Raw genomic sequence first — 20,989 nt, 5'->3', positions numbered from 1 at the left:
CCTCTCACCTCTTGAGAGGAAAACCCGATAAAATTCTTCTTCTAGATCTTCAATTGATAAGTACCAAGACCATGACATAGACCCTTGACTATAGTATCCTCCCAAGAACCTTGTCACCCACCTTGATGTTCTGCCTCTTCCTTCCTTTGCCTTTCCTCCTAGAGAAACTCGGTCTCTATCTCTTATACTGCACCTTCACAACTTCCCTAGAGAATCTCGATCTCTAGGTCTTCTAGAGAGAACCTTGGTCTCTACTTTGATCACTTAGTAGAGTCTCTCTCTCGCTGCCCTAGAAGAATTTCACTGCCTTAACTTCACATCACCCAGAAGAATTCGCTGCCCAGACTTCGCACTTCCCAAAAGAATCTTTGCTATACCCAGAAGATGATGTCCCAGAAGAATCTTCACACTTCTCTTTTGCTGCTCCTTCTTCGCTCTCCTTTTAGCCCTCTTTCTTCTGCCTTCTCTTCGCACTTTTCCAGTGAATGCTTGTTCGAATTATGAGTCTCCAAATGAGGCCGAGTAGGGCTATTTATACCCTTCTTCGCTGCCCTTTAGACGTCTGAACTCGATTAAATATAGTTTAACTATTATTTTTGTTGTAGTAATATTATTATTTTCACTACACTCACCCATCTAACACTCACTCATCTAACACTTACACATATAACATATCACACTTAACGCTCACCCATCTAACGCTCACCCATATAACGCTCGCACATCTAACGCTCACACATCTAATGCTCTGACATCCACCCTAAACTGGGTTGTAGAGCACCTCTCGGTGCAATAACATAAACCAATCTTAACTCAAGAAAAGTTCACTCAGTCTATCTTGCACAAGCATTCTAGGAGATAGCCTGCATTTAAGAACTTACCTCCTAGCATAATCTAGGTTGATAGACTCCTAGGGAAACCCTTTTCCAATTAGCTTGAGGGATTCAACTCTTCTTAGTGGTTAACACAGTGACCTTGTAGTCGTCAGAGCCACAGTCTCTGCAGCGCCGGAGGCACTGGGTGGGTGGAACACAGGGGGAGATATCGTTAATCATGCCACTGCCTGCTTCCTGGTTGCTTCCATTTCAGAACCTACTCTGAGGATTGTTTCTCAAAACAGCTAAGGGAGAGGTTCTATTTAGACCAGACATTTAATCTAAAATTTACCAACATCCTTGCATCACACATAGATTCTAGGATTTGCCCATCATATAGGTTAGTCGATCATTCAAGCAACGGGTGTCCATCCAATTACTTGACATTAATTTATAATAAGCAATAATTGTGACTCCATAAGGCACTGATCTCATTTTAAAATCTAATCTAATCATTAATCTTGCTAAATTCTACCAAGTAGTTAGGCCACTCATCCGTGTCTCCCAAACAAGTTGGCTCATGACTTGTTTTCCTTCACCTCATTTCCATAGGGACTACCCCCCATAACCTGCTATTGGGAGACAGCTAGAACGGAGTGGGCAGGGATCAAAGTGACAGCCCCCGCCCTGAGCAGTTGTCGTGGTCCTTGTACAATCCGGGCGACAACAATTTCTTGCGCCATTGTCGGGGATATATTTTTCTATCCTTGGTCCTCACGACATCCTTTCTTATCATTTCATTTTTCATCCTTCATTCATTGTCCTGTGAATGCCACAACATTTTTTGGCATCGTTGCGGGGACAATTTTTTTGGACCTTGGCTTTACGACAATTTCTCATAATCTTCTAATCACCTTCCATCTCTCATCATTCTTCATCTTCTCATCACCTTATCCTTTTTCCTCTCACTAATATTCTCATCTTGTTCATTCACACCATTAGCACCTAGACATTTAGGTTGGTTTCCTATTTGGGTGGCAACTCCACTTATTCATCCATTCACAAGAATGTACTCTAGAAGGAATCCTGGTAGCTTGGTTAAACCCGCTCCCGATACTGAAAAGGTTCTAACTCTAAGAGCCTGATTAAACAAGTTACACTCTAGAGATCGTTTAAATTTTCTCGGACAAGAAACTCTCCTTGATATCCATTTGCTTTTCATCAACTATCCTATAAATCCAGATATCATGGGTGACTTTTATAGGCCTTGCAACTTCACCAACATCCAGGAGTATTCGCATGACTTGCCAAATGAATCTACCATGAGCAAGATACCGCTCTTCCAAGGGAATAATGCCATCAACGCTGAAGCACATATTAAGAAATTCAACTGCTTCATCTAGAGATTTGCTCATACTGCAGCTTACAATCATGAAGATGTCAGAATGAAGCTTTTATCCTTTCCTTAGAAGATGATGCTTTTGATTGGTTTCAAGATAAGGCTGATAATGCCTTTGATTCTTTGAGGACTCTCCTTGATGCTTTCAAAGATAAATATGGGGACAAAAGAGAAGGAAAATATTTGGTTAAAGAATTCAACACTATTAAGAAAAGAGAAAATGAAACGGTGGAAGAATTTAACCAGAGATTCAATAAACTTCTAAGGGATATGACTCAAGACTACAAGCCTCCTGACAAGACTATTCTAGAACAATATCTTGAGGCTTATCCTGTAGAAACCTAGTATGAAATCAGACGTGCTCATCCCAACACTCTAACAATTTCCCAAAGCACGGTTGAGGAATTGGAGAAGGATAAGAAAGCCTTAGGGAAATCAGAAATCCCTGGTTTTGAAAGAATCCAAATTAAGTCTAAGGGAAAATAAGTTAAAGAAGAGGAATTTGAGACTGTTAAGGAGTTAACCCGATTGGTAAAAGAAATGAAGATTGAACATGCCAGACAAATAGGTGAAATGCAGAATCAATTAATACAGATAGAAAGAATGCGAATGCAGAATATGCCACCCAGGAATAACAATAATAACAAGGGTAATAATAATAATCCATGGCCAAGAAGGAATCCCCCGAATGATCAGAGGCCCCCTACACCACTTGAGTCTGCCAACATGATTGATGAGCCTGTTCCTTTCTGCAGACCTTGTGAGAGTTTCCATGAAGAAAGTACATGTGCATTTGCTAGAAGGATCTTGGAAGAAAGTAAGAATCAACAGGATAACAAAGAAAATCAAGATAACTCTAAGGAAAGTCGATGTGCAGACATGATTTCTTCAGCCTTCACCATTAATACCTTTAATGAAGAAAAGGACCCCATTACTTAGGCATATGGTGAAAAACCATCGCAGGAACAAATTCTAGAACTTGCCAAAAGTAAAGGTTACACTTATCAAAGAAAAGGTAAAGGTCAAAGTCAAGATAAGCAAGTTCCTTCTGAAAGGTATAAATCTGCTTTAAAGGTGGATTGGGCAGCATGGATAAATAACATCAAGATGTCTGTTCCAGTGCTTGAATTGTTAAAAATTCCTTCTCAAAGGGCATCTTTCTTCAGGGCTTTGGGTATGCTTCAGCAAAGTGATGATGAAAATAATCATAAGGACGAAGAAATTAAGTTAAAGGATATTAACTGTTATATGACTAATCAAGATCATCAGTCATTCTTTCTTACTTTGGACATAAATGATAGATTACTTCACAATTGCATGCTAGATTCTGGTGCATCTACGAATGTTATGACCAAGAAGGTCATGGAGCAATTAAACTTAAGGATTTCTAGACCATACCATAACATTTGTTCAATGGACTCTAGAAAGGTTGAAGTCCTTGGTGTGGTTAAAGATTTACAGGTTGCCTTAGCCGATTATCCATACAGAATCATTACCATGGATATAGCAGTCATTGATGTGCCAAATGTATGGGGAATGCTTCTCTCCAGGAAGTTTGCAGCCGATCTGGGTGGTTATATTCAGATGGATCTATCTTATGCTACTATTCTAACAGCAGCAGGTGGCATGGTTAGATTGTATAAAGAAGTGGAGAGAAGGTATCATGTGGAAGTCCCGAAGAGATTAGAAAATGGTGAACAGGTTATGCCACAAGAGCATCTGTCGCATTTCAAGTTAGAGTTTATTTAGCCAGTCTGCCACTTTTCTTCATTCTACCACCCGTCCCCTCCTTCGAGTAGAAAGAGAAGCAGGTTTCAGTTTGACATGCAGCACAGTGATGAGCAATTGCACCGACTTAAGAGGGTCAAATTTCAGCACGGGACATCTGAGAAGCAACCCATTGATTTACCAGTCAGCGGACAGATGCTCGAGATTGTACCTCATCGATGATGTCTGATGCCATAGGGCATCGTTTCGTATAGTATCTCTAACCCTACACCTTTTCATTTCATGTCATTAAATAGTTTTATTTCACGCATTTTAGTATGTCTTTTATATTTCAGTTTGTTAGAGTAGATTTTTCTATTTCAGCGATATTTTCTATATATGCATGATGATTTCGATTTTGAATGGATATCTATTTGATGGACTTCTGTTTTCTTGGATGCAGTATTCTGGGATTTTCACGTTACTTCATGGAAGAAACATGTCCCCATATGGAGCCAGATGTTGCACTCAATTTGTCAAAGTTCCAAGGAAGCGGAAGTACCAAATTTTTTGGACAAAATTGTGTCATATATCAGTAGTTCATGTGTCATTGTAAACCCATTCTGCAAGTTATGTAATGTAAATGATTCTAGTAAGACCGTGAATGTATGTAACAACCTAGGATAGCCTATTATTTTGGCGAGAGTTTCATCCTAGGAGGTTTTTCGTCTCATTGATTTATTTGTGTTTCTAAACACGGATGGTCAACAGAGTTTTTCCCTCCAACCTCACCCCAAAGATAGGGTGAAATTCTTTGTCAAAGTCTTAGGTAAATCCTAGTGTTCTAGTCAAGTCTAATGTAAAAGCGATTTGGGAATAATTTAAGCTATTTGGCTAAATTATTTTATTACAAATCACTTGGTCTACGAGTTCATATTGTGTCGCAGATAAGGGGATATGTGTCTTGAGAGTCTAAGCCAAATGTGTATTCCCTCCTTTGAGGGTTGTAAATGTAAAAATATTATGTATTAGAAGGTGGAAAAAATATTAAATCCCCTCATCTGTAAATTAATTAATTTTTCTGACAAAATAAAATTAAATCCTAAGCCAAAAAATTAATTAATTAGATTCAATTTAAGTTGTCTTAGGAAAATTAATTCTCCATGTGGAAAAATTCGTGGATCTTAAAGGAATCAATTTGTAAAGTTCCTCCACCAAGGGAATATTGTATATTTCAAGAAAATTTTGTTAAAATTGGCAACTAGGGCCAAACCCCATGTGGGTCATCTTATTCATGGCTGATAATATTTTTATTAGATTCCTCTCGTCGAGAGGTGTAGGATTGATCTAAAGATCATCCGATTCCGATAAGTATTTATGGAGATATGAATTTATTTTGATTATGGAATAATTATCAAGCCAACCAACAACTCATGTAGGCTCAGAAGCCCAACAGACGCATCTATTCATCATCAACATTTGTATATAAATACAGGAGGCTTTTTCCTCATTTGGACACTCATCTCATCACATCTCTCTCTCTCTCCTGCGCAGAAAAGAGGCTCTTCTCTACTGCGCAGAAAAGAGACTCTCTCTCACACATGTGGAAGGAAGGACCAAAGTTTGACCAGCGTTGACCAAAAGACTCCCTCCTCAGAACTGCGCTGTAGGTCCATTTGGATCTCCTCTGAAGGCCGCATTTTTTGGTGGTGGAATCAAGCCGATCCGACAGTCAGTTTGCAAGATATTGTCTGCCCTAGTTGAGGGCTGATCTGGGGTTTGCTGCTGCTGATGTAAATCAGATTTATGTACTATTTCTCTCTGCTGAATTATTGAAGATAAAATAAGATTTGATCAAAGGGTTTCCCCATATTGGAGTTTGTCCCTGGCTAGCCGCCACATCTTGTGTCTCTTGTCTTGGCTTGTTTTCTGTCGATCGTTTAATGTTCTATCTGCACTTTACTTTATGTACATGTGATTGCTAATCTGTGGATAATAATAAGAAAGATAAGTAAACTGTTATAAGCATATAACATAGCATAACTTAACATGGTATCAGAGCTGAGGTGAAGACAAAGCTCGAGCAAGAGCAAGAGCAATCATCAAAGAGAACATTGGCAAGGCTATTCTAAAAGAACTATGGGGTCCTCAACACTCTTCCCTACCAAAGACAAGCTCCGTGAGAAGTCTGACTATCACGGATGGAAGATGTCTCTCGATCTAACTTTAGAAGATCAAGGAGTGTTGGACCATGTGAGAGGCAATATTGTTGAGCCTCCATCAAATGCACCCGCTGCTGCCAGGAACAAATGGAAAACCGGTGAAGTCAAAACAAAGAAGATCATCCGGGACTCTATCGACAAGTGCTTGGTGGCCTATGTTTCTGAGCTGAACACCTCCAAGGAAATCTACGATAGACTGGTGAGTTTATTTAAAGTTAATGATGCAAATCAAGTTTTGTTTCTTAGAAATAAGCTGAAGGAAATTAAGAAGGGCAAAGATGAGAGCATGCAAGCATATTTCTTAAGAATCACCGAGATCAAGAACGATCTCCTATCTATTGGGGAGATTATTACTGATAGGGAAATGGCACTCACGACTCTTGGAGGATTACCATCCGAATGGTACGTGTTCAGGACTACTCTTCTCAACAATAACGTAATTCTTGGTTTCGAGGAATTAATGGCAAGATGCATTCAAGAAGAAACAAGGATAGAAGAGCAAGAAATGCCCATGCCTAAAGGTCCTCTTGCTGCCTTTTCTTCTCATGCTAAGAAAAGAAATAATTCTGGGACTAAATAAAAAAGAAAGGCTAGACCTAAGGGTGGAAGAAAAGGATGATGTTACATTTGCGATAAAGCAGGTCACTATGCAAGAGAATGCCCTGATAGAAGGGACTCACACCGGGACGATGATCAAAATCCCTCTCATGGCAATCAAAGGAATGGAAAATCTAATAGCAGAGGTAAAAGGAGTGCTGGAAATCAAGGAAGAGGACAACCATTCAAGAAGGCTAGAAATTCCAGGTATGAATCCAACATTGTTGAAAATAAGCAGGATGAATATTATCTACCAGCTGCTCTATCTACCTCTGCTCTTTCGGACTCAATGGGAATTTGGCTCATTGATAGTGGTACCTCAAGGCACTTCACTGGTTACAAAGATGTTCTCTATAATCTGATAGAGAAAGAAACTAACCTGGAAATTGTCCTTGGAGATAATATGAAATATCTCGTGAAAGGTGTAGGTAATGTCTCTCTCAAATTGAATCAAGGTAATACGATCCACTTACAGGATGTATTATATGTACCTGACCTCAAAAAGAACCTGGTGTCCATCTCGGCAATGGAAGACAAAGGCTACAAGGTAACCTTTAGCGATGGCAAGGTATGTATATGGAAAAATAATGTTAAAGATGCCTTCACTCTTGGGTTTCGAGTTGATTCATTATATCAGGTTGGTGGAAGTCCGCTGGGTGTCATGTCTTGTGACACATCTCTTCAGTCCGAACTTTGGCATTGGAGGTTTGCCCACCTTCATTACAAAGCTCTACCCGATGTAAGACAAATGGTAACAGGGATGCCCGAATTCCGAGTAGAGAAAGAAGGTGTATGTCCAGGATGTGCCGAAGGAAAGCTCAAAAGGGGACCATTCCCCTCAAGCCAAAGCAAGACCTCCGATATATTACAACTGGTTCACTCAGACATATCTGGTATGATGCCTGTGAACTCCTTGGGAGGATATTCATATTACCTTACTTTTACAGATGACTATTCTCGAAAGATGTGGATATACTTCTTGAAAAAGAAGGATGAAGTGTTCTCTTGGTTTCGACACTTCAAAGCCTTGATTGAGAATCAAACCGAAAAGAAGATCAAAATCTTAAGGACTGATAATGGGACTGAATATGAATCTAATGAGTTCCATGATTTTTGTAAAGAGGTTGGCATCAAGAGGGAGACTACTACACCATATACTCCTGAACAGAATGATATGGCGGAAAGGAAGAACCGTACGATTGTGGAAGCTGTCTGTGCCATGCTCCATGATCAAAGACTTCCGAAGTTTCTATGGGCAGAAGCTGCAAACACTGCCGTATATGTACAAAACCAATGCCCTCATCAAGCATTGGGTTCCAAGAAACCTAACGTATCTCATTTTAGAATTTTTTGGAAGCCCTGTATATTTTCATGTGCCGAAAGAGAAAAGGAACAAATTGGGTGCATTTGGAAAGAAAGGAATCTTCGTGGGCTATGGTGAAAATACTAAGGGCTATAGAATCTATGTAGCCGGTCAAAGGGAAGTCGTGATTAGTCATGATGTCACCTTTGACGAAGATATGGCCCTCAACAAGGTGGACAATCTTCCGACTTTGAGGAGCTCTCAAGAAGCCGACACCAGGGAACTGAAAGAAAAGTATGATGAAACAATGCCTGATGTGGAAGAGCCCATGGATCCTATTGATCCACTTGAGCCCTCCTCTTCTAGGAAGAGGCCCTCTTGGCTTAGGGGGCTACTCGATGATGTTGAACGACACACTGCACCCCGAGGAACCTTCCGTGAAAGTAAGAAACCCAACAGGCATCAGGGATACCTGACCATCATGAGCACGATCATACAAAATGAGCCTTCATCATTCTTAGATGTCGTCAAGCATCAAGTATGGAAGGATGCTATCACCGAAGAATATGAGTCTATTATGAAGAATGATGTCTGGAAAATACTTCCCAGACCCCAGGACAAGACAGTTGTCACTTCTACATGGCTTTACAAGATAAAGCATGTAGCAGAAGGAAGTACGGAAAAATATACGGCTTGTTTTGTCGCTCGTGGCTTCTTCGAGAAGGAAGGTATAGACTATGACGAGATATTTGCACTTATTGCCAGATATACCACCATCCGCTCGATCATAGCCCTTGCTGCTTCACAAGGATGGAACCTACATCAGATTGATGTCAAGACCGCGTTCTTGCATGGTTTGATCAAAGAAGAGGTCTACATGGAGCAACCCAAAGGATTTGAGATTTATGATAAAAAATCTCATGTATGCAGGTTGAAGAAGGCTCTCTATGGGCTGAAGCAAGCACCCCGAGCATGGTATGAGAGGATCGATAGCTACTTGATGAAGCTGGGATTCACTAGGAGTGAAGCCGATCCTAACCTTTACTTTAAGGTTGAAGATGACAAACCTCTCATATTGGTGTTGTATGTGGATGACCTCTTTCTAACAGGTGCAGACCCTCTCATTCACAAATGTAAGAGGGAGTTGGCTTCTGAATTTGAAATGAAGGACCTAGGACTGATGCACTATTTCCTAGGACTTGAAGTCTAGCAGAAGCCAAGGGAAATTTTCCTATCTCAAGGAAAATATGTGGTGAAGATATTGGAAAGATTCGGTATGGTAGACTGCAAGCCTGTAACTACCCCAATGGAGCTTGACTTCAAGAAGTTAAGCGGTAGTACTGCTGGACCTGTTTTACAAAATGCCACCGAGTATCGGCAACTTGTCAGAGCATTAATGTTCTTAGTGAACTCCTGTCCAGATATATGCTTTGCAATCAACACGTTAAGTCAACATATGGTTGAACCTCACCACATACATTAGATTGGTTCCAAGAATCTGTTAAAAGCACTTGAATTATAAATCATCTTGGTGATAAGTCTCTTGGGCATATTGGTATCTTGTGAATCCGGTTGAGTTTCTCTTAATAAATTGACATTGAGTAATAAGATCACACATAATCTTGTTTGGAAACATCTTTGGTAATTGTGATTGGCATCTTAATTGATAAGTGGATAGGTTGATCTAATTGGTTAAACATTTTGTGGAATATTGTTGAAGCTTGCACTTGTGTCTCTAAGCATTTATCTTGTTTAAGATTGTCATATCATCATTGTTAAGTACTCTTGCTATAAGATAATTCACAATAAGTACTTAAATAACATAAACCAATCTTAACTCAAGATAAGTTCACTCAATCTATCTTGCACAAGCATTCTAGGATCTAGCCTGCATTTAAGAACTTACCTCCTAGCATAAGCTAGGTTGATAGACTCCTAGGGAAACCCTTTTCCAATTAGCTTGAGGGATTCAACTCTTCTTAGTGGTTAACACAGTGACCTTGCAGTCATCAGAGCCACAGTCTTTGCAGCGTCGAAGACACTAGGTGGGTGGAACACAGGGGGAGGTATCGTTAATCAGGTCACTGCCTGCTTCCCGTTGGCTTCCATTTCACAACCTACTCTGAGGATTGTTTCTCAAAACAGTTAAGGGAAAGGTTCTATTTAGACTAGGTATTTAATCTAAAATTTACCAACATCCTTGCATCACATAGATTCTAGGATTTGCACATCATATAGGTTAGTCGATCATTCAAGTAGTGGGTGTCCATCCGATTACTTGACATTAATTTATAATAAGCAAGAATTGTGACTCCATAAGGCACAGGTCTCATCTTAAAATCTAATGTAATTATTAATCTTGCTAAATTTTACCAAGTAGCTAGACCACTCATTCGTGTCTCCCAAACAAGTTGGTTCCCGACTTGTTTTCCTTCACCTCATTTCCATAGGGACTACCCCCCATAACCTATTGTTGCGAGACAACTAGAATGGATTGGGCGAGGATCAGAGTGACAGTCGCCGCCCTGAGTTGTTGTCATGGTGCCTGTATAATCCAGGGGACAACAGATACAATATTAATTGAATTTTTACAGAAAACTAGAGAAGCTTGTGATTGAAAGAGAAGATGACTGATCTAGGGCAATATCTTGTAGCAAGAAGTCAAGAAGTTCTGATATCGTTGTATCGACAACTGATTGGTTCGATCCAATTGACAGTACTGATGTTGATAAAGATACTACTAATGATTAGAAGCTGATATAAAAAGGCATTAAAGCAAAATTCTATTACGAAGAAAGAAGATGTGAAGGTTTGTGCAATCAACTGTGAAGAAGTTTGGCTCCATGAGGTGTTTGACTACTTGATGACATGTTGGATTCAAAGCTGCATGAAGATTGTTAGAGAACGACGAAGGTCAATTTTTTTTATGATTCAAGAGTATGATGCAGATAGGAGCCGAGAAGCTACAATAGATCTCCACGGAAGAATAGGTAGCTGATGTATTGATGAGTATTTTTGAGACAAGCTTAGGTGTGTGGTTGTTCCTCCCTGTTTGAGAGGGAGTGGGGATCTCCTCCTTTGTTGAGAGGGAGTAAGGGTAGACACGGTATTCTCCATGTGTCATGCATTATGGTCATGACTAACAACTATAAGCCTAGTGAAGGCATTGGTAGAGAGAATGGTGTGAAAATTTGAAGACCCAAATCCCTACTGTAGGGAACTGATATTACTTCTCCTACTTATTAATTCATGCAAGTTATTTATTGTGTTACATTGTAAATATCGAAGTAAATAGCCTTCACTAATTAAATTATATGTGGAAACAAGCACTGATCAAGAAGGAATAACACACACACAAGTGACACCGTTGTTTTTGGAAAAATGTCCTCGGAAAAACCCAATGCGGGAAAACCGGTGCAGCAGCTGAGGGTTTGTATTATTATGCAGTAGTTTCTAAATACAATCTTTGGATGCCTTACTGGCTATCCAATACAGAGAATCTAACTAGTAGAGAAATTAGTGAGAAATACCTCACACTATCACTGGAGATTCAATACTGATCCAAGCTCTGGATGGCAAGCCCCACACTGCCTTTGCGTCAGCCTACGCAATTCAGCGTCACAACTACTAGGCTCTGCGTCACCCTTCTTGCTGGTCGATTTGCCTCTGGAACTTCGACTCTCTGCCCTTCTAGTCTCACACCCTGACTTCTGGCTCTAGAACTCGACTCTCTAGCAAATTTTGAATCTCCTCTCAGGCTTTGCACTGCCTCAACGTGGCTCTACGTTGCCCAGCGTGCCTGTGCGATGCCTCAATGTGGCTCTACGTTGCCCAACGTGCCTGTGCGCTGCCTCAACGTGGCTCTACATTGCCCAGCGTGCCTGTGCGTTGCCTCAACGTGGCTCTACGTTGCCCAGCTTGCCTATGTGCTGCCTCTTCTAGATCTCTCTCTGTCTCCTCTGCAATATATCCTCGGACCAGGAAACTCTCCAACCAGAAAACTATCCCTGCCCCTCACTGCAAGAAATCTCCTCGATGACCTCTCCGACAACTGCTGTGCTGTTCTCTTGATAAAATCGATCTCTGATCTCTCACTTAATGTGTTTCTCCAAATGCCCATTAAGCCTCTTCTTATAATCTTCTCCTTGATCAATCAACTGCCCATATTAGATTCTATTCAATGGCTCAGATCATTTTGACTTGATCGTCGTCTTCTTCTAGAAGTTTCACACCCAGTTTAATTAATACCTTTTAACTATTTTAATTTCCTACGTTTAGACTTAGGCATCCATTAAAAATAATTGATTATTTTAATAAAACTGTCTTCGGGTAGAATTTTCCAAAACGATTTATGGGTCTTCTGGAATACATGTGTCCTAGCATCCCTGCAAATTTTGAGGCTTAGAGCACATCTGATGCTATCAAAAATCAACAAATGGTGGATTGGATAAGCATCTGGGACCGATATTCTTTGAGGATTTGTATCCAAGATAAGAATAGTCCTGAGGATCGATATTCTTTGAGGATGGGTATCCAAGATAAGAATAGTCCTATGAGGACATACCTGGTGAACATCTGAATGGGGTATGTGCCTAGAGAGGTGGTGGGTGTCCAAATTTATGCCTCCCAACATTGTGCTCTGATCTAGTGGAGAGATAGAGCTTGTTAGTCAAGGCCTTGCTATGTTTGACAATGCTAGTTATGTTGATGCTTATCAATCTGAATCCCTTCTTATGAGAATATTTCAATTTGAGAGTATCCTGTTGTGTCATTATGAATACCTCCCTAGTTAAGAGGGAGTGTTGAAAATGTAACTAGTGTCGGTCTTCATAATGTAATAAAATGAAATTTTTATCATTGACATATTTATTATCATTTATTCTTGGTTAAAGCATGTTCTTCATGCTTATAAGAGTCAAAAGAAAATTATTTTGAGTCAAAGAAATTGTACTTGAGTCAAGTCCCATTTGGACTTTTGTAAAGAAATAAAAACAATTTCTTATTGAGTCAAAGTCCACCAAAACTGTCAAGTCGTCCCTCCCTGGGAATAAGTTGGTCTGGGCTCTAAGAGCCACCTATTCGATCTCCTGGCAAGATATATATATATATAGAGGATTGTTCGATCACTTTGGAGCACATTCATTCATCATCAACATACATATCCTTGCACCTAACTAATGGAGAAAAAGACAAATAAGAAGGAAGGAAGAGCTCACACATGTGGAAAAAAGAAGCCGAAGTTCTGATCTTATTGCACCCCAAAATTTCAGGGCCCAAAAATTCAGGAAGACTAGATTTGACTTATGTTGACTTTTGACTTTGGAGATGACTTGGAGGAGGGCTGGACTTGGAGTTTTGGTGGCAATTTGGGGTCTTGGTCTTGGTCTTGGATATCTCATTTTGATTTGATTCTATAAGAGAGTGATTATTGTTGGCTTTTCCCCCTTGTGGGGTTTTGCCCTAGCTTGGAGCCTAATTTCTGGTGTCTCTTGTCTACTGTGCACTATGATCTCTATTTTTTGTTTTTGAATGGTAATTGCTTGATGAATAAGAAAGGAAAGATAAAAGAAGAACACTAAATAATTTCACAAGTAATTATCATGTTAAGAAATTCCTCACTATATTGGAATTTCAACATGGACTAGCCCCTACATTGGTGATCACCCTTACAAATTGATGGCTCCTCTAAGCCAGGAGACCCAATGAGATCTATCCAAAGCTATCCTATACAAAACAAAAGGACTAGGGACCTAGCCCAAAGGAAAGGGCCATAGCCGACCATATCAGGCATAGGATACCATAATACAAGGCCTCCACATGGGTTATAAGGATTTTGATTCGAATTCGTTCAATTTACTATGGAATTGCTAAAAATGAAGTGTGTATGTACCCTTGCTGAAATGAGGGGTAACAGGTCCTAAATTTGTCTCCTATCTTAGTATTTGAGCAAGTAGGCTCGAGGTTGAATAATAGGCCTATACCAAAGTGTGGCTTTGGGGAGCACGTTAGAAGTAGCAATAACACCTTTAGATCGAACTATTAAAGGTGGCCATTATGAAGGACATGTAGTTTAGTAGTAAAGCAACATGTGGACCATGGCAAGACTTGGGTTTGATTTCTAGTTTGTTATCGAAGTGGGAAGGCTTGAGATGGCTAGGATACCTGAACCAAAGTGTGCATTGAGAGGGGTGGGGAATGTGAAAATTTCATCTATTGCAGCAACTGGAAATTATTCTTCTAATTGTTAATTTAATTTAACAATTTATTTGCCCATACAAACAATGAATAATTCTCTACTACAATTTTCACAAATAAACTGCGGAAGAAAATAGCGCTGGAAACTGAGAAAATTCTAGCACACACACATATAAAATTGACACAGTTATTTTTGGACAAATGTCCCCAGAAAAACCTAACTTGGGAAAACTGGTGCTGCAGATGAGGGTTTTATTATTATGCAGCAGTGAATTTTGAGTACAATCTATGGATGCTCAACTGGCAAATCAAACAACAAGAACTGAAAAATTATGTAAGGGAATTACCCTTCTTCCACAAGCAACCCAGGCACAACTTTCCTTTAGAAACTCATCCTCCTGGACCCTTTGCGTCAGCTTCTGCGCAGACCCTGGGACGTCTAAGCCTGAAACTGCCTTTGATGAAGTCGTTTTCCTTGTCTATGTTGAGGAAACTGATTCTCCGGTCCTTTGGAAGACTTTCTCAGCCCTTGGAAGCTGAATCGATTTTTCCTCTAGCCAAATCGAATTGCTCTTCTGAAGCAACTGCGCAGTCCTCTGCATTGCCTCACTGGGAGTAATTTGGCCCCTTGCTGCTGCCTCTCTGGATCTGGAAAACTTCCTTCGGATCACTGTCTTTGCCCCTCACTAACTCTACTTCAATTTTTGGCTCTCCGGCGACTGCTGCTACTCTCTAGAAATTGATCTGCTGAGGAAATCAAATTGTTGAAGTGTATTCTCCATCACCACATCGATCCCTTCTTATATCTTCCTGTTGGGACTCCAACGATCAAGATTAAATCTTAATCGATGGATCAGATCATTTTTGGATCGATCCGTGTGAGTTTCTAGAGAATTCTCACCTTGTCTTAATTAATTGTGATTAATTAACCAATTTTCCTAAGTTTAGACTTAGGAAATATTAAAAAATAGGCTAATAATCTAATTGAGTCATCACTAGGTAGAATTTCCAGAAACGATTTATGGGTTTTGGAGATCTCATGCATTCTAGTCTCTCCACCAAATTTTGTGGCTAGAATACATCCGATGCTACCGAAACTAACATTCCCTCTTAGCGAGAACTATGTTCTCTCTAGTGCTTCGCATCCTGCCACAACACCCTATATTTGTATTACCTCCTGTCACATTGCTAAGTCTAGCCATACTGCCCACCAACCACTGTGTTGCTGCTGACACTGCCAAACTACTGCCAACGTTGCATCTGCACTGCAACTACCTCTCATTTGTTGTTGTTGTAACTGCAACTACTGTAACTGAGAAGCATCCAAAATACTGAATCATTTGTGTTCAGTATGATGCATCTGTCTCTTGAGTCTTTGACTGCTACTAGCATCTGCACTGTCACTGAAGACTCTGCGCTGCTGCCAACTCTGCACTGAGTCACCTGCTCTACTGTTAACATTGCACTGCGCTCCTCAACATCTGACTGCTACTAGTCTGCAATTGTCACTTTGGTACTGACTGCATCAACTGCCACTGATCCATCCTACTATTGAATATTGTGGGCCCCTTGTAGCAAGGTAATGATCCATGAGGTGAGCTCTTCAAGGACCCTGCCCAATCTTTGTAACTCTTTGGGGTTACAACACCAAGTCTCCCCACCTCACTCTTGGAGGTATATCTGCGAACATTGCAAAATATTCCTCCAACCTAGAGGATAGCCTATCTATCTCAGCATGTGCTGCCGCCTGGTCCTACTTGTCCTTCTTCCTGAGAGGAGACTGTGTACTCTAGTGGCCAAACTCGCCACACCTGAAGCTCTTGACCTTAGATAGGTTCTTCTTCTTCTTCTTTTGTTCCCCTTGCCCTTGATTGGGACTCTTAGATGCTAGGGCCACATTCTCCTCCTTCACACCCTTCGATCCGCTCCTACTGCTACCCCTGATGGAGCTCTTTAATAAAGCTCGCCTCAACTCCTCCTGTTGCAAATCGGCCCACATCCTGTCCTATCTTGGCAAAGTGTCTCTGTCCAATATACTTTGGACAAACACTTGCCAATTCTCCAAGACACTGTTTAGAGCCAATCACACTAGCTCTGATGGTTGAGGGGTTTCTCCAACAACTGCAAGTTGATCTCAGACCTCCTGAATCTTGGTGAGGAAGGGATCTATGCCTTTTCTTGTCTACATCCTTATGCATCTTAGCTTTTCTTCCAAGAACGTCTTCCGCTGCTCAGAAGTACCTTGATATAGCGTAGAGAGAGCTACCCACATCTCTCTGGTTGTACCTTTGTCTGCCACATGTGAGACTATATGATCTCAGACTCCATCCAAGATAAACTGTTTCTTCATTGGGAATAATTCGACCCTTTGTTGTTGCCTCTCCGAATCTGGAAAACTTCCTCCGGATCACTCTCTCTGTCCCTCACTAACTCTGCTTCGATCTTTGGCTCTCCAGCAACTGCTGCTGCTCTCTGGAAATCGATTTGTGAAGGAAATCAAATTGCTGAAGTGTATTCTCCATCGCCACATTGATCCCTTCTTATATCTTCCTGTTGGGACTCCAACGACCAAAATTAAATCTTAATCAATGACTCAGATCATTCCTAGATCGATCCATGTGAGTTTCTAAAGAATTCTCACCTTGACTTAATTAATTCTGATTAATTAATCAGTTTTCCTAAGTTTAGACTTAGGAAACATTAAAAAATAGGCTAATAATCTAATTAAGTCACCTTTAGGTGGAATTTCCATAAACGATTTCTGGATTTTGGAGATCTCATGTATTCTAGCCTCTCCACCAAATTTCGTGGCTAGAAGACATCCGATGCTACAAAAACTAACAGTGAAGGTGTTTGGGGTAGCAATCCACACTTTTAGATCAAATTGTTAAGGGTTCCCATCGTGCAAGGAGCATGTAGCTCAATTGTAATGCAGCTCATTGGCGAGGAGCAAGTATGTTTTGGTTCCTGCACTATTATTTCTGCAAGTAGGCTTGAGGTGGTTAGGAGGCCTCAGCTAAAGTGTGTTGTGATGGGAGAGGGGTGTTGGAGGTAGGAATCTACACATTTAGATCAAACCACGATGGTTCCCATCACGAAAGGAACATGTAACTCAATGGTAGAGCAGCTCATCGGCCCAGAGCATATCCTATGTTTGATTCCTAGCCTGGTATTAGAGCTAGGTAGGTTCAAGGTGGCTAGAAGGCTTGAGCCAAAGTGTGGGTTGAGGTGCAGGGGAATTTGTCAGAGGTAGCAATCCACAAATTTTAGATCAAACTGTTAAGGGAACCCATTGTGAAAAGGCATGGATTTTAGTGGTACTGTGGTAGAGCATCCTGTTAGCTGGAAGTAGGTCTCTGGTTTGATTCCCAGTCTGTCTTTTTTCAAACAAAACTCCTCTAGGAACAAGGCCCTTTATAGGTGGATTGATAGTACTCAGGCTTCTCACTTTTTTAACACGCAAAAGTTTTCTTTCATTATTTCAAGATTGAGTTTGGAGTTGGAAGGAGTTAACTTTGGTGGTATGGATTAACAGGTAACTTTATTTACCCGAGGTAAATCACCAGTGACACAAAAGCTTGCAGAGGAGTCAGATCAGGAATATGCAGAATTTTCATCAAAGGTATGAGTATGAATTCGGTTGTTTTTTGTCGTTTCTTTTACATTTTGGAGGTATTGTATTGACAGAGTAATTATAGCAACCATTGTACTAACAAATTATTGATAGTGGAGTTTCAATAACAAATAAGAGGATTTTTATATAATTTGAAAAATAACTCTATAGTGCTTAAGTCTTTGGAATAAATGATTACTAGTCTACTTGAACCTTGAGGTGACCTCACAGCATGGTGTCCATGTGCTGTGTCTCTGTTTAGGTATTGCACATTAAAGGTGATAGGCAGGACTTTGAGTTTGTGAAGACCAAGCTTTCGGCTTCTGGTTTTGACGTTGTCTATGACATAAATGGTAAGGTCTTCCGTTGACCAGGTTATTTCTATTTATTAAGAATTTTAGGTATTTTTTTCTATTGTGAGCTTCATCTTAATTCCTGTGGTAGTAGTAAGTACCAGTTTAGTATCTTGGTCAAAAATCAACCAGGTTTAACTGCTAAAATTACATGAAACTGGGGAAGTCTGCATGGTATTTACAAGTTACCTATTTCTGTACTGAGGCACAAGCTCATATTTTAACTTCTATTCCTTGTCTTCAGAGAGTGTTCAAAGATTGTTAGATTTTCTCTGTAGCTCTTGCATCCATTTTCCTTAAAATGTGTTTTCCATGTTCTATTTTCAGCGATTTGTGTACTGAGGCACAAGCTCATATCTTAACTTCTATTCCTCATCTTCAGAGAGTATTCAAAGATTGTTGTGATTTTCTGTGCATCTGTTGCATCCATTTGCATTAAAATGTGTTTTCCATGTTCTATTTTCATCTCTCTCAAATTTAAGCAGAATATTCCCAACAATCTTGCACTATTCGCTAGTGACACACAAACTATAGAAATAGATATTTGAGTTTCATTTAGTCCTTAGGTTTTCATTTGTTTGAATTTGTCCCACTCTGATTTATTCAATTAGATTTTAGCAAAGAGAAGTTATTAATACATTACATTAATTCTTAAAAATCTGAAGATATTAATTATTCAAATAATAGTCCATTATATCAACCTACACATAAATTTAAAATTAATATAAGATAAATATATAAGTTTAAATTTCATTAATTTTTAACTATCATTAATACAATAATATATTTTTAAATATCATTAATTTTTAAATTTATTAAATATTACCATAATACATAATTATATACCCCAACCCCTCATTTAATATATTCCTATTAATAATATTATTTTAATACATTCAGTTTTAAAAATCTGAATATATTAGTTATTTAAATGATATTCCATAACATCAACCTAGAAATTAATATAAGATATCCCTAACCCCTCAATTAAAAATAATTTAAATTAATAGTATTAATTTGAATACATTACAATAATTTCTGAAAAAATATCTAAATATATTAATCATTTAATAAAACTCCAATACAATTATAAATCTTAGTAATAAAACACTTTATTCATTTAATCTCTAATTAATTACATACTTCATTGTCGGCCATTTTTCTCAAACCCTATCGCCAGTTCCCTATTTATAAATACTAAGGTTGATCAGTTTCCTATATACTTTCATCCTGATGATGAACCTCAGTTGCAGGTCAGAAATGTCGATCTGAAAAGTAAAATGAATGGGATCGATCCGGAAAATTTATTAAAAGAGAAGTTTCCACTTAACAGATCTTCTGAGTTTGTTTTTGGACAGGAAGAGAGGCGGTTGAAGTTGAACCGATCTTGGATGCCTTACCAAACATTGAGCAGTACATCCATTTCCCAACCTTTCATTTCTGTACTTTTTCTTGATGTTTACTTCCAACATTATTTGGTGATGTCTCATTTTCTCCAACATTGTTGACTATAGGTACATCTACTGTTCTTCTGCTGGGGTTTATCTCAAGTCTGATATACTTCCACATTTTGAGGTGCCTTACTAATAACTATACATATGTTCTCTAAACTTTGTGATGTGAGATGATTGTTCAGTATGTGTCTTGACAATGATTGACTCATTGCCATCTTTGTAAATGTTCCTGAAAGACTGATGCAGTTGACCCCAAAAGTAGGCACAAGGGAAAGCTTGACACTGAGAATCTGCTTACCAGAAGAGGCATCAACTTTACATCTTTACGGCCAGTCTACATTTATGGACCCCTCAACTACAATCCAGTGGAGGAATGGTTCTTTCACCGTCTTAAGGCAGGGCGGCCTATTCCAATTCCCAATTCTGGTCTTCAAATGACTCAACTTGGCCATGTGAAGGTCTGCAATTCATCATGGAATGTCTTTTCCCTTTTAGATATATCTAAACAAAGTAACTGTCTGAAGCTAAGTATGAGAAGGCATTTATTAGAATATGGATTGCCTGGGCTCTGTTTGTGAAAAGTAGATTTTTGTTTGTCTCTGAAGGATTTGGCCAGGGCTTTCCTGATGGTTCTCGGTAATGAGAAAGCAAGTAAGCAAGTCTACAATATATCTGGAGCGAAATATGTTACATTTACTGGTTTAGCAAAAGCATGTGCAAAGGTATCTTCTGCCATGCTTGGTCATCAATTTCATTTTAAAATTTCAAGTTGGCACCATTGATTTAAACAGACTGAAGCATATATGCTTGTTTTGTGTTTGGCAAGTACATACTGTTGAAATTTCTGAAACCATGCTAAGCAGATTCTGCACTCAAAGAATAACTAAATCCTAGGTAACTTCAAAATCAAAACCCTATCAAAACAGCAATCTTCAAATACACTATCCTACAAACACGTGCTGCTGGAAATACTAACAGAAACTACAAATAAAACAAAGCTCTGAAATCTGCATCAATGCTTTATTAAATTTTGAAAACAGTAAAATTTAATGCTATAGCTCAAAACATCAAAAACTGGCCAACTAAACAGTGGTGCACGCAGCATCTTTCATTACAGAAGGAGAAGATGAGGGAAGATACTATGTATCTAGTCACATGTTTTAAGCACTAAATAGGTGCTTAGTCAGATCCTATGGGGCACCTCAGAAAGCGGATTCGCTCTTAGAGGGCCATGTGTCTGAATCCGTCAAATTGATACTATTTGACCTAAATCGTGTCTGATTTGGACACGATCGAATCCGGATCGTGTCCTGATCAGACACATCATGTCA

At 39.4% G+C, this 20,989-nt stretch overlaps 1 protein-coding gene across 1 annotated transcript in view; it reads left to right on the top strand.

Annotated features, from left to right (window-relative positions):
* The window catches only part of LOC149246652 (chloroplast stem-loop binding protein of 41 kDa b, chloroplastic-like), a 77,156-nt gene that overhangs the window by 16,389 nt on the left and 39,778 nt on the right, over positions 1-20,989 (top strand). Inside the window, exons 3-8 of the mRNA XM_089457991.1 lie at positions 17,774-17,860; positions 18,114-18,204; positions 19,563-19,617; positions 19,719-19,779; positions 19,895-20,116; positions 20,264-20,380. Of these exons, the coding sequence (XP_089314117.1) occupies positions 17,774-17,860; positions 18,114-18,204; positions 19,563-19,617; positions 19,719-19,779; positions 19,895-20,116; positions 20,264-20,380 (633 nt within the window). The remainder of the gene's footprint in view (positions 1-17,773; positions 17,861-18,113; positions 18,205-19,562; positions 19,618-19,718; positions 19,780-19,894; positions 20,117-20,263; positions 20,381-20,989) is intronic.

The sequence above is a fragment of the Pinus tabuliformis genome, chromosome 7 (genome assembly GCF_031772625.1).
Source record: "Pinus tabuliformis cultivar Carrire ecotype Pingquan chromosome 7, CPIR1, whole genome shotgun sequence".
NCBI lineage: Eukaryota > Viridiplantae > Streptophyta > Pinopsida > Pinales > Pinaceae > Pinus > Pinus tabuliformis.
Note: the sequence above shows the minus strand (reverse complement) of the source record. Positions and strands in the feature narration are given on the sequence as shown.